Genomic DNA, 21,252 nt, shown 5'->3' with positions numbered 1-21,252 from the left:
TTTTTAGCCCCTCTCTGCCTATTCGAAAACATAAAATAAAGCCTGACCATACACGTTTATTAAAATGAAAATATTATATAACTTCAAATTTTAATCAAATGGTTCATAAAATTTTGTATATTGGTAGGCACTTCCCAGACTTAAAGAGAATATAAAATATACTCAAACTCTTTGTTATTCAGAATATATTTCAAAAGTATATTTTACTCTAGATTTTACCAAGATATTCTACAACTGGGGTATGTAAGTCTCTATGTCTGGACGTCATAAATTGTTTTTGAGAAAGAAATTAAAGAAACAATTAAGACATTAAGCGCTAATGTTTTATTTAGATATCTGTCTATTTTACTGTCGCCTTTAATTTAAAAAGTGTTACTGTCGCGCTACTTACTTACATTATTGTCCAAGTTTTATTTATATTTTATTAAATTTGATTGACTTGATTCTAACGAAAATATCTTAAGGGGGAATTAATGTGCAAATCTAAAGACAGACATTCTGATTTAATCATAAACATGTGTGAGAGATATTTCAAATTCTTAACAGACGATATACAATTCGTTTCGGGGGGGGGGGGGGTTATGTACGCAGGGGGGAGTTAGGGATCAATGGACTTTCCGAAAAGATTCTGACACTAACATTGAAACAATTGTTTAATAGAAAAACATGGATCGGCAGCCGACAATTTTGGGAGAAGCTTTAAATCTTTGACTTACTACTACTGCGGATTTGGTTGCGGCTGAACAAAATCTAGACGAATCCGTTTGAATTTTCAGCATTTAGCCGCTAGTTTAGTGGGATGCAGCTTCGGATTGTTTGAAGAACGTCTTTGATTGCGGCTTGCTAAGCACAGTTTAGTAGCCTAAAAAATATTCTTACAAATTAAAATGCACAGTGTTTTAGCTAACTTTTTGATCAATTACTTTAACTGGAATTGTTTTTACCCATAGCGGCCATTAACTACTTTAATTTCGTGCCTTTTTCTGATTAATAATTTGTAAGTGGAAAACAACAACAAAGCCAGGCCTTGAAAGTTGGAAAGGTATCGCATGTTACAGTTTATATCAAAACTATGGATACAGCATTTCAATAAACAAAATGGATTGGCTTGAAACGAACTTAATAATTTTAATTCATTCGAATAATTGTGTGAATAGTGTTTCAATTGATGCATTCTCCTTTTAGGGTTTAAATTGAGTTCAAAATACTACTTACAAATTACAAATAACAAATAGTTGGATAAAGGAAGAATTTATCCATCTAGTTATTAAATCCATTACTGCCTGTTACAAATAGAAGAACCAACCTTTTTCCATGTCTGGATATTTATACAGTGTGGGTTTTGGATAGCTAGTTAAAAAACAGCACAAAGCATTCTTTAGCATTATTCTTAAGATAGAATATATTGTTCATAAGTACACCCGCCTGTTGGATATCATAATCCTATTATATAAAGTATTAAAGTTTTTATGTATAAAGCTTAAGAATTCTTATATCTAAGTTTGGTTTTAGGCTATTTTCCTACTTTCCTTACTCCTTCGAATTCATAGCTCCTAGATGCTAGGAGTGCAGTCGCTAGTTATCAATATAAAATTACAGTCATTATTATGAAAGTTATTTTTCGCATCCTATTATAGACAGATTTTTGCGGATAATAAAATATATAAGATCATGATTTTTATTGCAATATTCGTGGAAAATCGTCTGTAATACGATGCAATACATGATTTTCAGTAAAGCTGAGAACCGGTTCTATTCCTGCAGATACTAATAGGTCACGAAGCAATAGCTTTTACGGTTTTTATTGGTGATACTTTCCTTTCTGCCGATGATGTCGACGGAGATATCAGGCAAATTAGCTATTGAAAGGCATGTCGATGGTATGTCAGTCCAAATTACTTTGATTAAATGTCATAATCGACAAAAACCAACACATAATTTTCGCCAAAAACCAACACATATTTTTTGCTAATTTTTATTTGCTGAAATGACATAGAGCCAATTTATTCACTGTATATTGTATTAGTGTACAACTTTGGGACGTTTTTGCTCACATTTCTAACTCTAGATCCATATCTAAATAAGTTAAAAGTTTAAAGAAAATACACCTTGGTTAGTTTAATCTAGACTCGTTTAACAAACACAAGGACAATTATGTCGGACGGACATACGAACATACTTTATACATAGAATAGCGTTGGTACTTAAAAACATTGAGCAATTATGCATCTAAAATTTTATTCCACCCCTCCATTAAAATGAAAATATGCGCCTAAATCCAGAAGCTTCATGCTAATTAAGACAAAACTAAGCGCAATCAATTTCTTTCTCCACGTCTCCCCTAAAAGGATTCATATCATCCCTGTTAAACTTAGGAAAATGTATTGACTCCAAATTTTTAGTAGTTCATGTTCAATGTTCACATTCGTTAAATTGGTATATCATTCACATTTTTCTTTTTGCCTCGCATTTGGAATTATCAACAATCATTAATACTTGAAATCTATATCTACCACGTAACATTAACATGGCTATAGGCGTATGTTGATATAATAACAATACCAAAGTTTAATAGGCTCCATGTCCCCTTAAATGGATTCTGATAATTTAGATTTATGTCTAAGACAAGAGAGGTTACAAAATACCCTATTGTTATAAATATATATTGTTCCATATTATTTTTCGTGTTTTAGAGTGTTTAACCTATATGACAAAAAATAATAGCAAATTATGGGCTGTCTTGAGGCTGCAAAGTCATTTTTTTATCACAAAATTCCTATTCTAACTTTTAAAGTTATATACATTCAAACAAGTTTTGAAGAAATTCTTTAAATACTGATAAAAATAACAAAAACATGCCTAACATTTAATTCAAAATTCTTACAATCTCCGCTCTTTGACTGAAAGAAATTTATGGAATTTAGTGTCAGCACCTTGTGAATAGAGAGAGAATGGCAGGGAGGGAGGGGACATTGAGCTGTTTATTACACTAGTCCCCAACGTTTTATGATCACGTTTTCTTATTCTTTGACACTTTAACTTTGGGGACTTTTATTGAAATTTGATTAATTGGTTCATGAAGTTGATTGTCCAAACGTTTCATTTACTAATTTTAATCTAATGAAGGGATTATTTTGTATATAATCATTGGGGATGCACATTAATTTATCGGCCATAGTCTTATCCCTTTATATCCCTGAAGAATGGATAAAAGATAAAATTCTCTAGATTTCTTTTAGTACGGCTGTTTAATTAAATGTTTCTCATCCATGAATAAAGATAAAGATAGGGCGGGAGCGAGTAATTAACTTTATTTATTATTACATTAGGGAATTAATCCTGGGAGGCGAAATTTATGTAAAGAAAAACTGTTTTGTCTCCAAACTATAAGTCATTACCAAAATTGAAGTAAAACAATAGAGGGGTGTTTCTGAGGGGTTCATTTGGGTCTCTGAATATCATACGAAAAAGGTCCCCTAAACTGGGTCCAGGTAGTTTTCTTGATTACTTATCTATACTTCTACATTTATTGTACATAATTTGTACAACATTTTCTTTTTAAATCTCACAATTTTCTATGTTGATTTTATCAAATAAGGATTTTTTTTGTAAATTGTGGAAAATAATATACATTTTTATAGACTAAGTGAAATATGAGAAATCTTGAAATACCCATATTTGAAGTGCTTAATGCTTATATGTACTTAGGATTCAAAACAGTTTCTTAGTTTGAAGAGGAGTGCTGGAAAGGGAATTGTAGACAGACACAAAAATTTGACAGGGTGGTGCTATAAAAAAGGGAAGTTTCATCAATGATGTCCGATGATTTAAGCAACAATAACGGATTTTCTTAAAAATTTAACTATAAAAAGTCATGCCTGAATTTCTAATAGTTTTAAAAATATTCTTCAATTTATTTTTGTTTTGGTTCCTATACATCTTTACTTAAGACAGACGTAGGTTAATAATATATTTGTTTTGGTTAGTAGCACCTCTATGAGTGTAAGTGCACCTGTTTCAAGTATATGTATACACAAACATGAATAAAGGGACAAATATATGGATAAATAAGTATAAATAAAATCTTCTTTTCTATACTATTAGATTAGTTTCTGTTTTCAATAGATCAAAATTTATAAGAAGAAAGTTTTCTTGTATAAAACTGTCCCTGTTTCCCTGGAAGACTCTTCTCTGAAATATTCACAAGCACAACACACATGTGTTGATGTATCTCTCAATTAGACAAAATAAAGAGTTTTTAAGAAATTCAGTAATTTGGAGATTTAATTCTTAATTTTCATCCTGACACTCTTCACAGAGACGTCCAAGCTTCTTATTTTAAAGGTGGGTAAAATAAAGGGTTTGAGGGGGGTAATCTAATGTATTTTTTTGCAAGGGTTAAAATAGGGTGTTTCAAAGATTTAGGGGGTTAAACACCCATTTACCCAACCCTTGGACGTCTTTATAAAAATCTAGAAGTATTCTTTGATTTGTTGTTCAAAATGTCAACGTAAATATTAGACAAATTTGCTCACATACAATTTAGTTTCAATAGAATTGACGTCAAGTATGAATAATTACTAAATGAATTAAAGAATAATTTTGCTGAGAAAATATTAATGATTTGAATAATACTCATTTATTAAGTTTTACAGACAAAATTAATCAGTTAAAATTCTTAAGTCTAATGTTAGTTAGGGCCAATGTTTGTATTTTCGGATGTGTGTATGTATGTTATTGGACAAGGATGCCAAATAAAATGCTTAGAAATTAGTATTTAATAATTACTAAAAATTTCTCCAAAAATTGTAATCTAAAGACATGACGAGGAGATAATTTTTCTAAATATAACTTCAATTTCTAAAAATGTAATCAATATCTTTCTTATTATTGTAATCTATCTAGTTTAAATTTGGGAACCCTGACCCTTCAAGAAAATGCAGGGTAGGAAAAGGGTGCAAAATATCTTTTTGGGGGGAATATTTTGGGTGCTGCCGATTTTGTGATGGATTTCCTTATTTTCAACTTATTTTTTTTTTTAATTAAAGCTTTGAGGGAAATTATTACTTTGCCATATAAGTCATTTTACATTGAGATTAAACTTAGATTAACTACTTATCATGAACAATAAAAAGATAATATAAAATAACATATTATAAAAAGCATATGGAAATTAATTAAGGAATCAATTGATCGTGATATACACTTGAAACTGTTTAGTTTAGGGGGTAGTTTTCAAGCAATATTTAGAAAGCTCACCCTAAAATTTCAACAAGTAACTTTAACACATATTTTATGTCTGCCTGCTAACTATATTTTTAAACTTTATGATTTAATACTATTGGAGAAAATTATAATGTTTAGAAAATAAATAGACAAGGGAAATAACATTTGAGTTAAAAATAATTTTCAAAATAATCTTGAAGAAATTATTCTATGAAAATTAAATAAATATTTATAAAAAGTTCTTATTACAAAAAGAATAACATTACTTACTGTCTTAGATAAATAGTTTTGGAGCCTAAATTACGTTATAAAACAAAACAACTTTCAAATTGAATATTTAGGACTTTTTTTTTATTATTGTTTTATTAGAAAAAAGGTACAGGGCAAGACGTCCCCTTAAGCTTAAAATTGCTGCAAGTCGACACAAATCAATAAATTTAATGTCAATGAAATTCTCTACTTTTAACAAGGACCCAAAATAGTTTGCCTCCCTTAGATGGCCACAATCTAAAAATAATTCTGCACAGTCCTATTATATTAAATCTTTTATGCCAAAATGATTTCTAAACCTTTGCACGAAAATTGCATCTGAAATGTGCTTATTAGCTTTGGCCAGAATGTCAGGGAGGAATAGGACAATAGCGAATTTATCAATCATCTACCTTTTATTACTCCAGATTTTATCAACTACCCTAGGCGAATAATGAAAAAATTGGAGGAAAGATTATTTTATCGTCAATTGTCCCATCCCTGTACGAAATGTGCACACTAAACTCAATGGAGAGAAAGAGAAGAATAGAATAATTGATTTATTTATGAGTGCTTCAATAAAACTGCAAAAAAGGAAATGGTTTTAGAAATTTTTAATTAAGATATAAGATAAATTTTTATAGCAGATAATTCAAATTTTATAATTTTTAAATCCGCTAACAAATAAGAAAGTCATGGACAGACGGATAGATAACCCTACCTAATTAAAAGGTAGCTGTGCTATTTGTTGAATTTAGAGAAGATACTTATAATTATTTATTTATCTGCATTGATGGAACATATATTTATTTGTGTGCTTAAGAGTAATTGTAATTATGTTATGTATGTGCATTTCATTTGCACAAACCTTTATACCATGGCTCACAATATGGTCATTAATGTATAATTCATTGTATTATAGGAATTGATCGGCCAAAATTAAATTAATTTGAATGATTATCAATACCTACGATTTCAAATAGTGAAATTTAGTTTTTATTAGATATAGAAATAAATCAAAAGTGTAATCTTTTTAAGAGATACCTTTTCAAATTGAAAAAAAATCGGGAATAGTCCCTTCCGTGGCAACGACCTTTAAGGGGCGATTCGTCGAATTTTAAAAATGATTTTTGATAGGTTAGGTTATATTGGGTTAGGTGATTGCCCCACTGCGTTAGTCAATTTGCCCCGCAGAGTTAGAGCCACCACGCAGGAGCGAAAAATAGGAGAAAAGCTACTGTGAAAAAAACGAAGAATCGACCCTTAAGGAGCGTTGCCACGAAAGGGACTATACCCAAAAAATCACCTATTTTTTTTACATTTTTGTCCAATTTTATGATTTAGTGTATACATTTAATATATTAGTGCATGATCCCATGCTGATTCACTCCTTTAGTATGGATATTTAATGCATAACTACCCTTTCTTCCTTCCTTTTTATAATTATATTGGACTTATTATTTATTTATTCTAGATTAATCATATTCCTATTTTCATTAAAATAAACAAAACATAGATTTTTCATAGAACATACAAACTGATGTTTTTAACAACAAAGTACAATATTATAAGCGAAGCAACTCTATAATCAAGTCATAAAAATGTAAGTATGTCCGTAATCATTATCCTGTATCAAGCAGTTTTTTAACAAATTTACTTACAATTTTGCTTTGACTTTTATACATTCGCATTCTGATTATTCAGTTCTGACATTATACAAGTGTTAATATCCGTTTGTTCTACCGTTTCAGAGCTTCGCTTTTATGGATGTTGTCATTCTGTTTTCTATACACTTAACCCATTAAAATCTAAGTTCAAAAATAACTCCTATGTATTCTTTTTACTATAGAAAACTAATTAACTCTAAAAATCCCTCAATAATACACCTCTACAAATAATAATAATAATATATTATTATTCATCATCACTTGCATAAAGAGGAAATATTTATACAGCGTGTGTTCACTATTGGGGGGCAAATACGATAAACATTTACTTAATTCATTCGAAAATCTGTGTAAAAATGGTTATTAAAGTAGAAATTTGATCGTTAATTTAGCTTGCTAATATGGACCTCATTTATTGGTCAGTTCGTTTATTTAGTAGAAAGTGAGGGGATATAGTAAAGGGGTTGAATCGTTATTTTAGCCAGCTGTGAGTATTACTCTATCTCAGTACATGAAAATCTGGTGCAACGTCCAAGTAATGATATATCGATTAGTAAAAACCCAAGCATCAAAAAAATATCACAAATGAACATTTTCAATGTTTTTCTTTTGTTAATGTATATTATTGTTTAATGGATATTGCACCGCTATTTATGGATATTTAACCTTGTTTCCTAACAATCTTACTTGCTAGCGTTCTTGTTTTCTTTATATAAAACTTTCTTATTTACTGAATTTTGTTTTTGCTTACTTCCTAGAATATTTCATTTAAAATTCATATTTCAAAGAATAGAGTTCATAACCGAATAAAAATCTAGACAAAATTTCTTGCTATGTAGCGTCATTTTAGTTACTAGTATACATTTTCTATATTATTTTAAAGCTGGAAATTTCGGATAGTTTATAGTTACTTATCACTTAGAAAAAGATTTGCGAATTAACAAATTTTATTATTTAATATTCAAAAGAAAGTAGTTAATTTTCATAAAAAAAAAAGATAGAGACAAGGTAACTATCTTCATATTTTTAAAAAGTTTTTATTTGCATAGTTTTGGGTAAATCAAATGAAATTTTTGGCCAATGGATATATTATTATTTCTATCTTACACCAGATTTTCATATTCTCTAACAAATTCGCAGGTGGCAGTGATTCGTCCTTCCACTACCTTTACCCCATCCCCTCCCATCATACTGTACTAATGAACTGACCAATTAACGAGTTTCATGTTAGCAATCTAACTTGACGATAATTTTCCCCCTATCGTATTATCCACGTATTATGTATATTTTACATCCATTATTTGGTCTCATTTGTCCGAAACATGTTGTGCTACTGTATAAGTTTCAATGTCAATGTTTTGTGTATATTTCTTGTATTAAAAGATGTATAGAGACACATTATCATAATATCATACACAATTTGCCAAGGTCTAGAGCAATAGATAAGCTTTTGAATTTATGTAAACGTTAAAAATGGGCTTTTTCTTTCTAGTTCGCATTTCCTTTTCAATGTAGGTATTTATTTATTCTAAATCTTGATGACAATGCAATAAACTGTTCAATGTCTTTTATTTGAAATGTAAGTTTAGTTTAAATGCTAGAAGATAAAACAACAATGCTGGTTTTATAAGGTTTTGTAAGGCTTTAATATGATTTCGTATTTGGAAGTAGTTCTAGGACAGTAATAAGAAGCAATATAGGTTAAGAGGTTTGGTGATTTTTTTCTTTGATATTAATTAGTATATTATTATTTTAGGTTTGCCCGAGATAACGTGTACAACTTTATCAAATTTTGCCGCGACCTGCAGGTCATGGAGGTCATCATGTTCGAGACAGAGGACCTGGTGGGCAGGAAGAACGAGAAGCACGTGGTGCTGACCCTGCTGGAGGTGGCCCGCAGGGGAGCCAAGCTGGGCATGCTGGCCCCCATGCTGGTACAGTTTGAACAACAGATTGATATTGAGCTTGCAAGGTTAGTTTTTTTTCGAGGGATATAAAGGGATAAGACAATGACCGATAAATTGGTGTACAATTACATCCCCAATGATGATGCACAAAACTACCCCTTCTGTAGATTACAATTAGTTTTTGAACCATTTGGACACTCAACTAAATGTATCAACCAATAAAAATTCAATGAAAGTCCTCATGGTTGTTAAGTAAACAAATAAATTACCATTTTTGAAATACTTTTTTGGGACTAGTATAATAAACAGCTCAATGCCTCCTCTCTCCCTACGAAAGTACACATTTAACTTTAAAAATACAACCTTATAAAAGGGTTAAAATATAGAGTCATTAAAGGGTATTAATGTCAGAATAGGTCACTCCAATTTATATTATTTCTGCGGGGCTTGTAAAAGAAGAAAGAGAACTAAATTTGAATCCTTTTTTCACATTTGGAAAGTTTATAACCAAATCTCCCCCCTCCCCCCCCTGGGATTTTGTTTTGTGTAGAACGCTCGGATATATAGGGGTCAATGCTGATTTAATACATTTACAACTCTTCTTTCATCAAAAAAAACTTTACTAGCTTCCAAAGACAGAATTTTTACATGAGACTTCAAGAGGGTATATTAATTGATGTACAAACAATTTTTCGATCTTCCTTTGAAGTGTAAATAGGCCAATGTTAAAAAAGTCCCATAGCATTAAAAGTTTTTTTTTTTTTTTTGGAGGGAGGGGGTGATTTGTGATACAATTGCGAAGTATGAGATATTATCAGAAAGAGTTTAAAATGAGAAGTCTGTATCTTGTTTTACAATCTCAATTTAGCTTCGGAGATAAGAGAGAGAGAGGTCATTTTCGCTAAGGATAATTAAACCCTGTGTTTTTGCCAATAGCAATAAACTAGCTCTAAGGATATTGGCGTTTAGCTTTAATTATTCTCAAATTTAGCCGTAATAAAATTTTCAAAAGAAGCGAAGCACAAATTTTACAGCATTTAATTCTTATTCTAGTATGGCTTATGCGGTTCGTGGCCATATTTAAAAATCATGTATTGTATCGTACTATAGACAATTTTATACGAATAATTAAATAACAATCATAATAATATTAATACCAGATTAGTTATCTTATACCCTTTCATTTTACTATCAACGGAAAGCTGTCTATAATACAATGCGATGAATAAGTAATCTAATTTAAACAACGAAAACCAGTTTAAAGTGTCAGCGGTTAGATCAATATAAATAAGATTTATTGGCTTCGCTACTTTGAATAAAATGCATTCATTTTCTGTATATTTGAATGTAATTGTTTTATGGTCAACAACAAAAAAAAGAAATTTCTGCCTTATGCAATTTACAATTGTTTATTTATTTATTTTCCTACATGTTTAGAACCTATGTAAATACAAATATCCGGTGTGACTTAGACAACATTTATTTAACTAATTTTACAGAAAAAAAAACTTTTGGTGGTCATCTGAAAATTAATGTTCTAATTCAGATTAAATCCCATCAAAAAAGCCTCAAACCATACCAATTGAGAGCTTAATAATGGCAAATAATGTTTCTGCCTTTTTAAAGATCCTATACAGCTAACTAACACATAATAATAATTCTTCCCAATTAAAAAAGAAATATTAGTTGAATAGATACGAAAGTAAGAATAATTTTTTCCTAGCTATTCATAGATTTTAATCACAGAAACATTTAGAATAATTTATTTGCCTAAACAAGTATTTATCTGGCGAGAAATTGTAATAAAAACCTTTTTACAGCCAGTTAAACAATTCAAATTTTTAACACCTGTCTTTTATTTTATTTTTGTCCGAAACGGACGAAAGATTTTATCGTGATTTGAGCGGGAGAAATTTGCTGCTATTTAAAAAGTTTCTAATTTATTTTATGCTTCATTTAAATAGTATTTTTAGTCAGGGATCTAAAGGAATAAGTCAATGGCCGATAAATTAATATATATCCCAAATGAGGATATATAAGATGACTTCTTTGTAGATTACAATTATTGTTTGAAACATTTGGACACTCAACTTAATGTACGTATACATACAAATTAAATTAAAGTTCCCAAAGTTGTTAAGCCAACAAAAAATTAATCACTTTTTAAAAACTTTGTGAACTTTTGTGACAAACAGCCCAGTGACCCCTTCCTCCCTAGTTTTGAGTAGCGTAGCTTCTCTTTAACTAAAGTATATCTATTCGACCGTTCAATCTTTTGTAATACTTATCAAAACTAAAATACCACTGATTAATTGAGAATACTATCATCTTTACTTATATATTGGCTAAGGTAACTTTTTCTAAAGATTATTTATTCTAATCCGCCAGAGGCTATGGGAGAAGCCACTTGTATGATTTTAAATGGAATGACAAATATCAAATTCAATTCTAAAACTTTTAGGTCGAATGATATTGAGATCAAAATTTCTATATTTCAATACTTTGTATATTTGTAAATTTTAAATCATGACACATATATTTTCATTTTCATTACATTTTACAAATATGTCTAAAAGTAGCGCAGTTTTAACAGTAATTTTTTTAGAAAAAAACAACAAATTTGTACAGTGAAAAAAATTTCAATAGTTTTAATAGGTGAAGTAAGAAAACAAACGGAATCGGTCATCTTCGTGGTCTTTTATTTTCATTATTTATAGAGTAGCTGCGGTACTAAAATGCTCATTTATCTAATATAAAGGTATATTTAGCAGCATAAAATAACCTTCCTTGTCTATAGGAAAAGATAAAGAGGCGAGAGAGGGGATAAATAAATGTTTAGATGGTGTATAAAAATGATAGGTAATAACACACTTTAAAGTATGTGTTAATACCCCCATTATAAAGACTATACTATACATAGAGTCATAATGTATTCTAACATAATAATGTCTATAGACAGCGCATATACTTAACAAGGATTAAACCATCCAAAGGTAAATGAAAATGTCGTTTTTTTTCTGGTAAAAAAGTAAAGCACCTAATGCTAATCACTATTAAAAGTCATGGACATAAAAAAGCTTAAATAAGCCAAATATTAAAAAAAGAGTAAAATCTTTAAAAAGGTATTTTTAGTTTTCTTATCCTTTTTTATCTCCTAGAACCACTTACCCCTCATCTTTAAGGAAGCCTGCAGAAAATACACCGCTCTGAATGCAACAAGTAGACCCAATAACCCTAATTTTAAACCTCCGTCTCTTATAACAAAAAGTTATGGGCATCTTTAAATTACATTTTAGGGGGTTAAAAGTCTTCGAAAATTTTCCAGCCCTCCTATCAGAAATTTTCTATAAACTAAAATAGTCACAACAGACATTAACTAGTTAAATTTCACCCAAACGTTACATGATTCGATCAAGTAAATACCAAAACATAAAAAGCAAACTTTTTTTTTTGTATTTTTCGACCTGGGCCGTAGTTTGTGTCTAAATTAAGTTGGATGATATTTTGTGTCTACTTGTGATAAATTGTGTTCTGTCTCGGGCTGAAGCCAATCATGTACCTTATCTGATCTTAACCACCAACAAACACAGACAAGGATAGAAAAAGAAACAATTATGTTCATAAGTTGCGCTTGTTTTAGATTTTAGCATGAATCGAGGTCCTCGAGAATGATAGAATTAATGTACCCCAAATTATGATTAGTAAAATTACCCCCTATTTAGATTTATTGAGAAAAAGTTTTGATACTGTTTCTTATCACGAATTCAACTAGACTACAAAAGTTTAAAGCCAACAAATTTAAGAACTTGCTTATGAACTTCAAGGGCAGTTTAATTTACAAACAAATATCCCCTCTTATCTTGATAATATCTTCATATTATTTAGATATACCATTTAATTTTAAGCCGTTTCTTACTTTAGATTGTTAAAATTCAGCCATTTTACCAATGCAAGGACAAACAGACTTACAGACACGACATGGATAAGTTATATAGTAGCTGCGCTACTACCAAAATATTTTTTATGAAAATCTTTACCTGTCTCTTGTAGGACCCATTTAAATTTTGCCAGGGTGAATGATGATCTTTCTATAATCACTACACCATGTGCACATTATTTATGTCAGATACATTTTTATAAATTCATATTTTATGCCTATATAAGCTTATTAGGGACTTTAAATTTTTTTTGATAAGTATACCCTATACAATAAAGTAGGGAGTTATAATATCTGGAGCTAAAGATCTCTGAAATGGTTGTTCCAAATCGGTTGTACATTTTATGGAAGCTATAAGTTGATTTAAGGCTATATTTCTAATTTTGTAGCCCTACGGTAGAGGCTAGAGTCGAAGCAACTAGTGCATGAAACTAGCAATTAAAAATATGACAGCTATAATACTTTTTTTGTTGACATTTAGTCAACAGAAACCATTAAAATACAAAAATCAAAGGTTGATTCTTAATATTTTTTGTATTTGGTCGATAGGTATTCCTCAATTAAAAAGAAGCTTTGCATGTAAACAAAATGTGGTAAATTATAGAATTTTATCTTCACTATTTTCTAAATAGATCTTAATGCAGTATAATAAACTAAAAACGTGTTAATCTCTTTTGACAGCAACATATCAACATCCAACATCTTAACTAAATAAATAATATAATATTAAATAATATTTTTTCTTTGCACTTTTTTTTGCAAAGATTACGTTTTTTGCAGATTATGGCATTAAAAAGCTGTAAATTAAATATACATTCATAATATATTTTTTAGCCCGTGCCTTCGGCACCTCGGGGCTAAAAAAAACTGGTTTTAATCTTATAATTGTACATTTTATATCCGTGGAAAGCCGTTTATAATACGATAACGAAATAACTATTAATCAGTCAATTAAGCCTAGATATAAATAGCTTTATGCTAATTTCTTATTCTCTATTGGTATATCACCACTTTTTAAACTCTCTTTGTACGCCTGAGTAAAATGGGAGGAGCAGATTGTGTAAAATGATTGACACCTTTTACGCACACATACACGGAAACATACACACACACATGTATAAACATTCACACAAACATACACACAAACAGAAAATGACATGCACATAGATGCTACGACACGCCCCCTTTTTCCTAGCTCTTCCATCCATCCGCCTTACTTCTGGTAGTGATTTTAAATTTTAAAAAAGATGCAATTGGCACTTATATATGAAGTTCAATTTTCAATTCTAAAACTTTTTATTCGTTTTGAAATGTAAATCAAATTCGAATTTTCATTTGACCAATATGGTTATATTTCTTATTTTGTAGAACTAATACTTTTTATCATCTAATTAAACCCAGGAAAAAGGGTAAGAGTAGCCAGCATTTTCCCAACTTAAAAACTGCAAAATATGGTATGGAAATGATAATTGTACTCCACCTACCTTTCCATTTGACCATGTTAACAGCCCAATATCCCCTCCCTCCCTGTTTAAAACCGGACCCACCTCCTTCTTCTATATCTCATTTCCACTTTTTGTTTATTTCAATTTCCTAACTCTTTTTACACGTATCAAAATTAATTGGATTGCTTTATTCATTTTAAAAATGAAAGGACTGCTATGTAAATACTAACAAGGATAATTATGTTAATAGGTAGCATTAACAATTTTGAACACATTTTAACTATTTTATTTGCCAACTATTTTATGGATATTTCAATGACCTCAGAAATAGTAGGAAATTTCAAAGACTATAATATTACTTAGATCTAGCACCAGATTTTCATGTTCTCTAATAAAGTGAAACACGCAGCAGGCTAAATTAACGATTCCTCCTTTCCACACCTTTAACCCCATCTCCTCCCCTCCTACTGGATGTACGAACTGCCCAACAAATGGGTTCCATGTTAGCAAACTAAATTGACGACACTTTTCCCCTGTCATAATATCCATGTATGTTCTACATCCATTGAAATTTAAGTATTTTTACGTAACTTACTTTATTAAGGGTGGGACTTAATGACAAAGTGCCGTAGTGAGTGAGTTACAAAGTAGCCGTTTCAGATATTTTAACGGACAGACAAACAGAAAATCATTACATTCATTTTTCACTTTGTATCTGGTTTGTGTTAGATTTAATTTATGCTTTCATTTAAAATCATTCAGTCTGTTTTGATTGGCTTTGTCCCTGTAATTTCATAAATAGTTATAATTTGTTCGAAAGTTTGGGAAACAATTTAATAATAGAGAGAACGGGAGAGAGAGAGAGTGAGTGAGGGAGAAGGAGAAAGAGAGAGACAGAGAGTGAGAGAGAGGCAAAGAGAGAGAGATAATATATTTTGATTGACACATATGTTGTGTGATCATATTTTGTATGAGGCTTTGATATCATCCAGATAGTATATTTCAACTCATCATAAAAGGATTAAACCTCTATCATAATAATATAGCTAGCTCCTAAGTAACACAAGGTTCCGTTTAAAAAGTTGAATTCTAATGGTTAAAAACCTTATGAATATGAACTCTAAAGTGTCCTTTTTTTGTTTTTAATATTAAATTTAACTTGGACTTAAATATAAAATATTAAAATGTAAAAATATGTAACATAAATATTCTATAATTTTATCTGATATGACTTGAAAAAAGTATGACTAATTTTTTTTAACAAGGATGACATTGTTCATTGTTAAAAGGCCTCTTCAATAAAAAAAATCTATTATAATTAGATGCTGAAAAAAATTAATTTTCCTTTAAACGTTTCTTATGGACAAACATACGGACATTTATAACTATAAAGTAGCTTTGCTTCTAAAAACAGACTGTTTTTGATAAAAGTGAAACACGTTTGATTTTTATCTGATTATGATAATATTTAAAAAGGCTAAAATTACAGGCTTACGTTTCATATTTAGCAGGTGTTTAGTCTGTCCCAGATTAAAATCAATGAAAACAATTTTTTACACAAAAAAAGCCTTAATTTCCAAACATAAAAGAATACTCAATAAATTTGACACAAAGGATAGTAAGAATAAGAGTGGGTTTCAACTTTAGGCAATATTACGACAGTTTCCTATTAAGTTCATTTGGGCATTTGGTGTAACCTTGTAAAGATACTTGTAGGACTTTTCTATTTAATTTAATTTTGAATTTTTAATACTATAGTATATTTTTCTGATTAAAATAACAGAAATCAAATTCACTGATAAAAACCAAAACATCATTTTTTCTACTAATTATTAGTTTTCATGGCGGAACAGTGCTTACTGTTTCTCTTACTTTTTTGCCTACATTTTTCAGGGGGGGGGGGGGGGTTCAATGGTTTAAAACATAAGTAAAAAGTAAAGAATCGCAATAAAAATACCCCCAATTTGTCTTTAATTTGACCATTACCACACGACCACCCGCACAGCACAGAAAGAAACAAAAACGTGTGTTATATAGTGTGGTGGACAATAAAAATACTAGAGAGAGAGAGAGACTCATGATGCATAGTGATAACTTTGAATTGCTTTAATTTACAGCTTTTTATTGCCGATGCTCATGAAATAACGTAAAGGCGGCTTTGTTCGGAAAACTATGATCATTGTAGCCTATTAGCCTACCTGATGTTTATAAAATAAAGGCTTTTAAATAAATGTTATGTTTTGTTTTTGTTATATTTTATAATGTTTTTTTAAACTAGTTGCTTTGCCAAGGACATCCAAGCTTTTATTTTTACGTGTGAGCGAAAAGATGGTTTTCAAAAGTTTTTAGGGGGGGGGGTTGTAGTCTAATTCCAAAATTCGTATAGGGGGAGCATCCATTTACCCCCCTCCCTATTATGCTTTGCCATTTATTCTTGATGTTTTTTGATGCAGTAATAAGGGTCATATCGCAAAGGATATTGACCACTACTTTAAAATCTTCACTAATTAGCCCAAAACCTGCATTGGAAAACTTTTCTGCGCTTCCATGTTTACATTTCCAACAGCATAAAATGCTGGATATATAAAAAAAACTAAAAGAACAATTTAATCATAAAATCACTGTCCCAAATTATTTGCAACTATAGAGCAATACATTAAGAACTGTATGGCCCTGAGGTATTTAGATGTTTTTATCATTCATCATGCGCCAAAGGTAAAATGCATTTCTCGAAAGGATCGACCCCCATTTTGTTATTTTACGAGGTTCATAAAAAGGCATTAAAGGCACTTAAAGGTTGGAATTGCCATTCATTGATTAGAATGGCCGCCCATCAAATTGCTCAAACAAGAACATCTTTTTATAGAAAATCAATTTGCAATTAATTGTAGTGCATTTAGCAAATAAATAACTCCTACTGACAAAAAATGTAAGGACAAAAATATCTGTACGTACATTTAACAATAATAAGGATCCATATAATGTTTTATTTACAAATTTAACTATGCATGCTTTACATTTATTAAGAATCAGTATAAATCATTAATTAAATTTTTTATCAATTTAATAACAAAAAGGCTTCTTATATTACCAAATATAGTCTGTATTTTTTAAAGTTTAAAATTAACAGAATAATTATTGGACTAGCTTTTAGAGTGAGATTTAAAGTTTTACAAATTTTTAGCAGAAAAAGTCGTCTAACACACTTGATCAATAAAATGATTACTTTCCACATTTTTCATCAGAATTGTTGCCATTTCTTTTTACATCAACTTTGACCTCATTCTCATTCCAAATAAAAGAACTTATTGTGATACAGTTTTTGCAATGGTTTATAATTGAAAATGAACACAAATAATATTTTTTTTGCTTGAGATTAATTTTAATCAGTAATAGAGGTTTAAAGTAAACAGTTTTAAGTATGGATAAAAATATATTTTGGCCTATTTTTAGCCTTTAATACTTATCTATGATGCTGCGCAAAATGGTACAAAAAAATGACGTCATACTATAAAGTTGTCCAATGAGATGCCAGTATACATTGTAATTGACCAATGGTAAAATATATACTCTCCTCTCATTGGTTATTTTATCATATGACGTCAATTTATTGTACCATTTTGCGCAGCATCCTTATCTATGCCATTTTAAATTAGTTTGTTATTGCTTGTAACATAATAAATACTTTTTTTACATTCTTAGAGAAATTTCATTGTGCATTTTCGGAAATCTATTGCACATTTTTTTAACATAAATAAAATGTAATTTCAAACTTTCATCAACAAAGTTTCATTTCAAAACAGAATATTTCGTACATTAATCTAGAAAAATACTCAAATCTAAATATAGCTTTGTGTCTTAGAGTTGTGCAATTTCATGAAAACTTCAAAATATCTTAACTTTTCTATTTTGATCCAAATACATAATAGAATCTGAAAAAAAACTCAAAGCTAAAGAAGATTTTTTCCAGCTTATGTGACTTCTTTCTTTGACACACATCTATCCGTCAAATGCTTTATTTGGTGTTGTTACAAATTTCCCATATGAATTTTAAAACGACCAAATTTTCCATTAAATTCCCATTAGACAAACAAAAGAAACTAGAGTGCAATAATCGATGTATTATTACTTGGATGTTGCACCAGTCTTTTATTAACTCTGATAGAGTAATGATCACAGCTGGCTAATATAATAATACCCAACCATCCACACCCTTTATCCCATTCCCTACCCTACGACTGCAGGAACGAATTGACCAATGAATGAGGTCCATATTAGCAACTTAAATTAACTACAAATTACCCCTATCAATATATTCACGTATAACCTATATCCATTAAATTCTCCTTTCAATTCATCCATCCAATTCTATATCTGTTAGAATAAAATACTTACAGATTTTAGATTTCTGCCTGAAAGTTGACAACAAAGACAAACAAATAGTTTTAATGGACAATTGTAAACACATACACTTTTTATTCTTTACAATATTTTTCGCGGTAAAACCAATAAACCTTAAACTTTTCGGTCGATTGATTCAAAATTGTATAGGTTTCATTGTAAAGGTGTTTTTCTATTATCTGATAAATTACATTTTAGCAAAATACCGATTCATTTTTTTGTTTCTCTAGCTAAGGGCTCTATAATATAATGGATAGAACAGATAAGAAAAATAGCATAAAACTATCCGAAGACTTAAATCTTAAAATAAAATAACCTTAAACCATCCCGGGACCATTCTGAAGCTTCCCTTAAATTGAGAACTCAATTGGTTCAGTGGTTATCAAAATGTCAAGCTACAGACAAAAAAACTTTATAGAATAGGATTACATTATACAAAAACTATTCAAAAAGCTTAATACTTACAGCTCAAAAAAGTATATTTGAATGTAATAGTTTGATGGAAAAAATCCTTTACCTTTTTTTTCAAATTTTGTCTGTTTTAAGTTGACACCTTTTTCTGTTTAACAAAATGATTGAGATGCTAGGTGGATGTTTTTTTATTGCGTATATGTGTCAATTATATGGTGGAGGGGCTAAAAAATATCAACAACACAAAACGAATTTTAACCAAAAAAATTTAGACTAGAAACTTTAATCCACTTCAGATAAACCAACTCTTAAATGCAATTTATTTGTAGGTAAAAAAATCAGCCATGTGACGTCATAAGAATGAGGGATAATCCATCCCTTTTTTAGGTGTTTTCTTTCCCACTTCTCCTCTCATCTCCCTCATTTTTATCACGTTACATGGCTGATTTTTGAGACACTTTGTCCCTCTACCATTTATCTAAATGTGAATTAAATTCTAAAATCTGCAAGCACCAAATTTTATATATTTTGTAATTACAATAACATATTTTGATAATTCACACTGTGTTTTAATTCTAAACTTTGATTGATACCATGTAACACATGATCAATATAAATATGTTTACAGTTCCAATACGGAAATGCAGTTTTTTTTCTAATTTAAAAATGCTTATGGTTTAATAAAAGTTCAAACTAACAATTACATATATAGATTATTGCATTGATTTATGAAGAGATGGGACATTGGACTGTTGATAACACTAGTTACTAGTACCCAAAGTTTTATAAGATTTGTTTCTTATTCGTTGACATAAAAAACTTTGGATACTTTACTAAATTTTGATTGGTTGGTTTATTAAGTTGAGTGTCCAAACGTTTTAACCAATAGTTAAAATCTACAGAATGAGTTTATCACCATTTGGGGATGTACATCAATTTATCGTTCATTTTTCAAAAATATATTTTTTTTAAAGATTTCAATAACTGATATATTAATTACAAACGAATAACTCATATACAATTACATGCTAAAAATTTGCAATGCAAAAATCTTTCTGCCCTATTTTATTTTACTCTGGCCAAAATTATTTTTTCCTTTTCTTTTTTATTGGAAGCTCAACATAGGTATTTATTGGAAAAATTATTATTTTATTTGAAGAAGAAATGTATGCTGAGGTGTTATTTAAATGCCAACAAGGATGACTGCCTCTATATAAGCGAAGCTATCAAAAATGCTGTATTGATTAGCTGGTTGTATGTTGAATTCATTTGACCTAGCATAAAAACAAATACTAAGTAACTTGAAAGAAGGATTTCAACAGAGTTTCCATAAAATAGTTAATTTTTACATTGAATGAACTTAATTAGATATACTAGCAAAGGCGCCCCTAGCATCCATGGGCATTGTATTCAATGTGGGCATAAAAAAAACTAAAACCATCATAGGACCTATGTAAAGTTTCTTATAAAAGTGAATTCAAACAGTTCAGTTGTTATTGAAATCTTCAGCTTCAAACAATAAAGCCTTACTACTTTATATAATAGGATTTGTGCTTTGGTTTATTATAAATTTATTTGAACTAGTCTTTAATTACTGAAAGCATATTTTTTTTGCTAAATTGAGTAAACAACTTTGCTTTTATCCTCTCCTTAGTGATGCAGATTAAATTGAACACCTGCATTTCTTAGTCAACTTTAACCAGGGCCATTCAATTGTGTTTAACAATCAGGACTTAGGTTAGGTTAAGTTTGGGTTTGCAAGGTTAGTTTGGTTTGTTAAGGTTAAGTTATTGCTTATTTAAAATTAAATAATTTTTAAAATTTCAGTCAACATCTTTAAAAGTTTTCTTGACTATAACAAAACTTTTTGTTTACCTCTTACTTTGCTCTAATTTGGTCTAAAACGTATTCTACGTACATATGAGCAAGGGATCTAAAGGGATAAGACAATGGCCGATAAATTGATGTACATCCCCAATGATGCTACACAAAATCAAAAGTATCCCTTT

The 21,252-nt window shown here is 29.8% G+C and overlaps 1 protein-coding gene across 2 annotated transcripts in view; it reads left to right on the top strand.

Annotated features, from left to right (window-relative positions):
• The window catches only part of LOC145313194 (uncharacterized), a 243,398-nt gene that overhangs the window by 170,349 nt on the left and 51,797 nt on the right, over nt 1–21,252 (top strand). For both annotated transcript variants that reach the window (XM_080152485.1, XM_080152484.1), the window contains exon 7: nt 8,899–9,114. In XM_080152485.1, the coding sequence (XP_080008611.1) occupies nt 8,899–9,114 (216 nt within the window). The remainder of the gene's footprint in view (nt 1–8,898; nt 9,115–21,252) is intronic.

This window comes from Acartia tonsa, chromosome 3 (assembly GCF_053477335.1).
Source record: "Acartia tonsa isolate MP-2025a chromosome 3, ASM5347733v1, whole genome shotgun sequence".
Classification (NCBI taxonomy): Eukaryota; Metazoa; Arthropoda; class Copepoda; order Calanoida; family Acartiidae; genus Acartia; species Acartia tonsa.
This window is presented reverse-complemented; position numbering and strand designations above follow the sequence as displayed.